The 7,922-nt window shown below is 38.7% G+C and overlaps 1 protein-coding gene and 1 non-coding gene across 2 annotated transcripts; one reads left to right on the top strand and one right to left on the bottom strand.

The window, feature by feature from the left end:
- Positions 1-2,317: 2,317 nt before the first annotated feature.
- LOC141629484 (uncharacterized) lies at positions 2,318-4,371 on the top strand. The gene is made up of 6 exons (XM_074442475.1): positions 2,318-2,499; positions 2,628-2,943; positions 3,083-3,309; positions 3,366-3,582; positions 3,676-3,810; positions 4,183-4,371. The coding sequence occupies exons 1-6, from the start codon at positions 2,318-2,320 to the stop codon at positions 4,369-4,371; spliced, it is 1,266 nt and encodes a 421-aa protein (XP_074298576.1).
- Positions 4,372-7,176: 2,805 nt separating this feature from the next.
- LOC141635605 (small nucleolar RNA R71) lies at positions 7,177-7,282 on the bottom strand. The gene has a single exon (XR_012540281.1). It is a non-coding gene; the product is annotated as a small nucleolar RNA R71 (small nucleolar RNA).
- Positions 7,283-7,922: the final 640 nt, after the last annotated feature.

The following is a 7,922-nucleotide window of genomic DNA, read 5'->3' as shown; positions in this document are numbered from 1 at the left end:
TGACTCGGGTATGGACTCGGGTTGCTGACTCGGGTATGGACTTGGGTTGCTTACTCGGGTATGGACTCGGGTTGCTGACTCGGGTATGGACTCGGTTTGCTGACTCGGGTTGCTGACTCAGGTTGCTGAATCGGGTTGTTGACTCGGGTTGTTGGCTCGGTTGGGTAACTCAGATTCAGACTCGGGTTAGTGACTTAAACATTTAGGGTTGAATTTCAACAATTGGGGTTGAATTTCTGGGTTTCAAACCCAGAAATTAGTCTATCAAATTGAGACTTAGAGAAAAACAAAATGAAAAGCATGAACACAAAAATGATACAATGAACAACATAAATATGATGTACCTAAAATAACAAAGAAATCACAGAAATTGAACATGGACAGAAATTGCTTTGTTAACTCGAAAATGATGATTTAATCGGATAAATTAACATCCTTGAGACGAAGGGAATATCAACAATCATCAACAAATATGTCACAAAAATTAAGATTAACAAATTTGTACAATTTTGTCACAAAAATAAAGATCATAAACAAAGCCTTTAACAATATTCAATCGAAATATTGAAATTAAAACGAAATATGGACAGATTTATGAAACCTTTAACAAAATTCAATCGAAAATTTGAAAAACTATCAAGAAACATAATAATTACAACAAAATCAATATGAAAATGAATAGTTAAACGAATATGAAATTTACATAACGAATAAAGGGAATAGACGACGAGAAAGAAACTGAGAAAATAACTGAGAAAGGCAATAGACGATGGGAAAGCAACAACGATCACATGATTAGAAATCTTTGATGAGAGATCAGAGAGCGGCGCGATGTGAGGAGATTAGAGAGCGGCGCGATGTGTGAGATGTGAGGAGATTAGAGAGAGTGACGGGCGAAAAGTTAGGTTTAGTGTAATAAGAGTGTGAGGGGTGAGATGTGAGTCGATAGATGGGCCGGTGATTATTTGCCCAGATTATGGTATTATTGGGCCGGTTGTTTCTTAACGAGATTATTGCACTGTTGGGCTTTGTTTATACTTAAAAAAACATGGGCCAACTAGTTATCTGAAATCGGACCCGTACATATATGATTTACATGAATACAACTATTTTGGTCTGATTTTTTTCATTATTATTCGTAATTAAAATATTAAATAAATTTCATTATTTGTATTAGTCATTAACATGGAAGAAATTTATTTAATGGTTATAACAAAAAAAAACTAATGTAATAGCCAATTCGTATATATTAGCTTCAACGAGACGACAAGCAAGACGAGTGACATCAACTCCATCTGTGCAAATAGATCCTCAACATTGTACTCCTACCACGCCAATTACTTCCACTACCACAGTTATATAAAATGCCGTCTATTATAAATAAATTATTTAACAAACCGAGTATAAGATTTAGTGTCTAAACTGGTGTTTATTGCATTACTTCATAGGTATCGATAGTCCACCAAATGTAGTCGAACAATTAGTAAGAGATTTATATTCAACCTTTGGCGAATCGTACGACGAATTTAGACCTTCAATACCAGAAAGTCAAGTAGCCGTCAATATACATGGTAGGTGGTCATTTGCCTTACGCGGAGAATGTTCCTTCGGCCAAGATAATTAATCATCCTAATTCATTAACGATGGTTATTTTTAAATTATTATTTAATACTATCTTAACAATTTGTGTATAACTATCGGTATTGTTATTACGTGGTTTTATGCTAATTCCATTGTTTATAAAATGACTACTTAGGTATCGATAGTCCACCTGATGCGGTGGAGCGATTAGTAAGAGATTTATGTTCAGCCTTTGGTGAATCTTACGATGACTTTAAGGGTTTAGTTCCTGAAAACCAAGAAGTATTCACTGGACGTGAAATGGGATCATTTCGCTCCCACGGAGAATGTTCCAGAAGGCAACAAAATCAATCCTCCCAGCGGAACAACGGAGGTCATTTTATTTTATGTTACTGATCGATGTATTATAACTTGATTTAAATATCTATTTAAATCAAACTATTTTATGTTACGTGACATTTAATGTTTCAGTCCTCGAAGGATACTGGGATATTGGAGACCCAGAATACGAGTGCACAAAATGTAGAGCGCAAATGTGGTTTCAATAAAAGAAACAAAAAAAAAGGGTACTCGATGCCCTAAGTTCTCATTGTGTTGCTCCGATGGCAAAGTTACGCTTCCATGGTTAAAAGAACTGCCTCAACTCCTGAAGTCTCTACTGAGTAGACAACATCCATTTAGTAAGCATTTTATTGAGAATATCCGGGCTTATAACGGGATGTTTTCTTTCACATCCATGGGTGGGAAGATTGATCATTACGTCAATCAAGGTCGAGGTCCCTACACATTTAGGATGAGAGGCCAAAATATTCACCAAATAGGAAGTTTGTTGCCGTCAACTGAAACAACGCCTAAATTTTGTCAGTTCTACATATATGACATAGAAGAAGAAGTTGAAAATAGGAAAAAAGCAATCAGGTATGTGATATACGAGACTAATACGTTAGAATATTAGTTTAACGCATTGTTTGTAAAGATCGATCTTTTGATATTTAGTTACCCAATATAAATTAACACATCTTATTATTAATTACCTATGAATGTAGCCACGATACTCCAGAGCGATTTAATGATGAGTTGATCGAGTTGCTGCAAAAGATGGTCGACTCACATAATGTTGTTGCAAAGACATTTAGGGTCGCTAGGGACAGATTATATTCCGATGAAAACGTAGAGGTTAGTATCAGACTCCTCTATAGAAGTGACAGAGATGGGAGAACATGTAGTCATCCAACGGTTTCAGAGGTAGCAGCATTGATCGAGAGTGATTTAGGTCTAAACATGGATAAACGAGATATTATTGTGCAAAAGTCATGCGGAAGTTTACAATGTATATCTGCACCCGTCATTCATAGCCCTCCAGTATCCTTTATTATTTCCTTGCGGGGAAGACGGTTACCGATTGGGAATTTCTCACTCTGAAAATTCTCTTCGAAATAGCAATTCTGAAAATCCGCGTGATAAATTAACACTTAGAGAGTGGTATGCATTCCGTATTCAGGATAGACCACTGTCAGTTGAGTTTCCAACTCTGTTACAATCCGGTAAAGCTTATCACCAGTTTTTAGTTGACGGATTTGCATCGGTTGAATCTCATAGACTAAAGTTTATACGCTTCAAGCAAGATCCTCTTCGCGTGGACAATTACAATAATCTTAGAAGAGTTGTTGAACAAGGGGACATTGAGTCGTCTTCGCCGGAAGTCCTCTTATTGTTCCTTCTTCTTTGGTGGGTGGTGGCCCATATATGAGAGTAAACTACCTTGATACTATGACAATTTGTAGGTGGTTCGATTACCCTGATCTATTTATCACGTTTACGTGTAATCCTAAGTGGACGGAAATCACCCGGTTTGTTAGTAAAAGAGGACTTAACCCCGAGGATCGTCCTGATATTTTGTCTCGTGTATTCAAGATTAAGCTTGAAGAGTTGATGATTGATTTAAAACAGCGCCATATCTTTGGTAGGGCTAGAGCAGGTGCGCAGTTTTTCATCTATCAGGTTTAATATTTGTACATATTTTATCAAGCCGTAATATATAATCTAGTATGTTTGCGTAATTCTATCACAGTTGTATATACTATTGAATTTCAGAAGCGTGGTCTTCCACATGCTCATATCCTTTTGTTCTTACGTCGAGAAGACAAGTTCCCTGAAGCTGCGGATATCGACAAAATCATTTCAGTGGAGATCCCCGATCCGGTTAAGAATCCTGTGTTACATGTTGTCGTTTGCACACACATGATTCGCGGACCGTGTGGAACTGCAAAACCGCGATCACCGTGTATGATTGGGTCTACATGCCGAAAAATTTTTCCCAAAAGGTGTACCGAAAGAACAACTATCGGCGAAGACGGTTATCCTATTTATAAGAGAAGTAAAACAGGACCCAAAATTTATAAGGACAAAGTGGTACTTGACAATGGATTTGTCGTGCCATATAACCCATGATTATTGTTGAAATATCGTGCACATATCAATGTAGAGTGGTGTAACTAATCTAAAGCGATCAAGTATCTTTTCAAGTATATAAATAAGGGCTCTGATCGAGTGACAATGCAGTCCTCTTATCAACGCCGCAATGACCAATTTCCTGAACAGGTGGAGGAGATTAAACGATACTACGATTGTAGGTACCTTTCACCATGTGAAGTTGTCTGGAGGATATTCGCATTTGACATTCACTACAGAACACCCGCAGTCGAAAGGCTGCAGTTCCACCTTCCTGGCGAACAGAGCGTCGTGTTTGATGATGAATATCCTATTGACGAGGTCTTAGAGAAATCATAGATGGGAGTGTCAAAGTTTCTATCTTGGATGAAAATTAACAGTAGTGAAGAGGAAGACTTGCAGATAGCGAAGGACTTATTGTACTGTCAATTCCCGACTAAATTTATATGGAAAAAAGATCAGCGAGAGTGGACCCTTAGAAAACATAATTATAAGATAAGGAGGTTGCAACATGTGCCGCCGACTTGCGGTGAATTATATTTTATGAGAACCATGTAAAGGGACCCAAAAGTTACGAGGACATAAGAAGGGTTAACAGCACTCTATATGCCACGTATAGAGAAGCATGTTATGCATATAGCTTGATCGGTGACGACAAAGAGTACATTGATGCGATAGAGAAAGCAAGCGAATAGGCCTCTGGATCTTATCTTAGAAACCTTTTTGCGACTTTATTGTTATCTGGGACGTTGTCCATGCCAAATAGAGCCAGTGAGGCAACATGGAGTATTCTAGCGGATGATATCCTTCACAGGCAACTTAATATTATTCAAAACCGAGGTACTACTTTAATATATTGCATTTTCTTTAGTGCATTTAATTTACATTCTTTGCACATAATAGTTATCAGTACATTATGATGAAACTGCAAACATCATTATAGGTTTGGAACTAACTGATGAGGAATTGAGAAATTATGCTTTGATCAATATAAAAGCATCACTCCAATTAAATGGGAGTAGTTTGATACGTGCATTTTGTATAATCTTTTTAGCCTATTTTAGCACGTATTTTTATGTACTTTCGTACTGTTTATATTGCATTTTGCCCCGAATTGGCTACTTTGGTTCGTTTTGTCCGTTTTGTAGGAATGAACGTAAAAGTAGTGGAATCGTACCATTTTCGTCCCTTTTTACATGCATTTTGAGGAGACGGGATTTTTCAGAGTGAGATCTTGCATTGGGATGCGTGAAAAAACGGTCTACGGAGCAGTCAGTCGCGAGTTTGAGCTGTTTCGGAGGAAGAATACTCGATCGAGCTGTTTTATTGGTCGATCGAGTGGTTTCTATGGCTGGAAATGGTCGATCGAGTAGAATTTTACTCTATCAAAAAGTGCTGGAATTAGGAGTTACTCGATCGAGCAACAATTCTACTCGATCGAGTAGATTACTTGGAGAAGTACCCGATCGAGCTGTTTCAGACTGCTCGATCGAGTGGTTTTGTGTTTCATGGGCTTTAATTAGTCCGTGAACTTGTTTTTAGCTTATGGACTTAGTAATTTTTCTATTTAAACGCATAATAACTAGGTCATTAGCATTCAGTTTTTATCTTATCATTCATCTTTCACTGTAAACACTACGTTGCTTTCTCTCTTTCACTGTAACTTTTGCTTTCTGATTTTCTCGCTCGGATTTAGTTGTTCTTTACGCCGGATTCTTGCGATTGTAATCCCTTACTCTCTTTTATTCTTAATCTTTCATTTATTCATCTTAATTACTTGTTTTGCTCCTTTAATTTTCTGCCCTAATATCTTTTATGCAATTTAATTATTATTTCATCATGCTTAATGTTAGTTTATTCTTTGTTATTAGTTTTGACAATATTAATAGCATGAGTAGCTAATCTATTTCATGTTAAGATTAGGGGATCTACGGTAGAAATGCGACGATATAGTAAATAGGTTAGATGAGTTATTTGTGAGACTCTGTCCCCATAGCAATATAACTGTATTTATCGACATAGTTGAGTGCACGCTTCTGAGTCACCCTTTTAATCTGGTTAAATTTAATCCTGGATCGGAAAATTGGACTAAATAGGCCTGCTATGAACAGTAGACTACCCTGACGAGGATGGAAGTTAAGTTAGTGGGAATGTAGGGTAGAAAGTGGTCCGGAAGGACCTTTCCATATCCATCTCACAGTAATTTATCTAAGTTATTTACAGTTGAGTCACTGGACTACCGTAGTGAACCGAAATCCTGACATGTCCCCTCTCTATTGATAGTTTATTCTCATTTTCTGTCTTTATTGTTCTTTCCTTGCTTCTCTTCCTTTAAATCTTTTAGTTTAGAAAACCAATTATAAACCCTCCATTTGTGACCAAATAGACGGACTCTTACAGATATCTTGCCTCCTTGAGGAGATCGACCTGATTTCCCTAGCTATATAGTTAGTTTAGTTAGTTATTTTTGATAGGTATACGACAGCCCTGTCAAATTTTGGCACCGTTGCCGGGGAGGCAATTGCCCTATCTGTCCTTGTTTCGTTTATTTTATCCATCTCAGGGAATTTTTATTCCTTGAGGCAGTTCTTATTCATTTTCTTTCAGTATTGTGTATGCCCAGGTCACATAGGTTGGAGTTAGTTTCAGCTGATTCTGAGACAGAGAGACTGTTCAGGCATAGAATCCGTCTACAAAGAGAATCACGAAAGGAAGACTTTAGTACTTTTGAAGAAGACACTTTCAATTCTGTAAACCAACCAGTAAAGATGCCGAATATTGCAAGTCATTCGGAGCCTAAAGCATCATCTATTCCCAAAGGTTTCAATCTCCAGACTGAGGATGGAAATACTTTTGACATCCGTCCGTCCTATATCAATCTGGTGGAGAGAAATCTCTTTAGAGGTGTGGCAGGTGAAGACCCGAGGAAGCATATGGAGGTCTTTAAGGACTACTGTTCTACTATCCCCGCCACAAAGGGGGTAACTCAAGACAAGATTAAGGAGGTGATGTTTCCTTTTTCTTTGACTGACTTAGCCAGGGAGTGGTTGAATGACTTGGATCGTATGGCCGCGGGGATCACGGACTGGGAGACCCTTTCTCTTGCTTTTTATAAGAGATATTTCCCTCCGCAGTGCACCAATCAGCTGAGGGCCAAGATCACTAGTTTCAAGCAGGCACCGGATGAAACGTTCTATGAAGCTTGGAGCCGGTTCAAGAGGTTGGTGAGGTCTCTTCCTCACCATGGTTTTGATCCGTGGTTTCTGTCCAATCAGTTCTACAATGGATTGTACGATGACCACAGAGTTATACTTGATGCTTCATACAACGGAAGATTTCAAAAGAATACTGATGATGATAAGGGATGGGCGATTATTGAAGAGATGGCGACCCATTGTGCCGAGTATGGGAACCCGAGGGATGGTATTCGAACAATTTACGCAGTTGACAAGGCAGTCAAGGCTCAGCTGGAAGCCATGAATGCTTGTTTTGATAAATTGGAGCTGCATTCTACTGGAGAGCCTCAGACGGTCCATTTGCTTACTAGAGGGGAGAGCGTCACATGTGAGAGGTGTGGGAGCAACGACGGTCACACTGCTATTGGTTGTCTTACAGAGAAGGAAAAGGTCCTTGCTTTTCAAGAATACAGGCAAGGAGGGGTTCCTATTATAAAAACCAAGGGGCAGTCCATCCTAATTTGAGGTGGACAAGTCAAAATGTGCTCAATCCTACCCCTCCTCCGCAGCAGCAGCCATATGTCCCTCCTCATAAGGCTCAACAAGGCTTTCAGAAGCCTTGTTCCTTTCCTACACCTAATCAAGGTGCATCATCCTCAGGTGGGGTGAGCGAGTTATATGAGTTGAAGACAATGCTGCAGTCTTTGACAAAGC

Source organism: Silene latifolia, chromosome Y, assembly GCF_048544455.1.
Source record: "Silene latifolia isolate original U9 population chromosome Y, ASM4854445v1, whole genome shotgun sequence".
NCBI classification, from domain to species: domain Eukaryota; kingdom Viridiplantae; phylum Streptophyta; class Magnoliopsida; order Caryophyllales; family Caryophyllaceae; genus Silene; species Silene latifolia.
The sequence above is the reverse complement of the archived record's forward strand: the minus strand, read 5'-3'. Positions and strand labels throughout refer to the sequence as shown.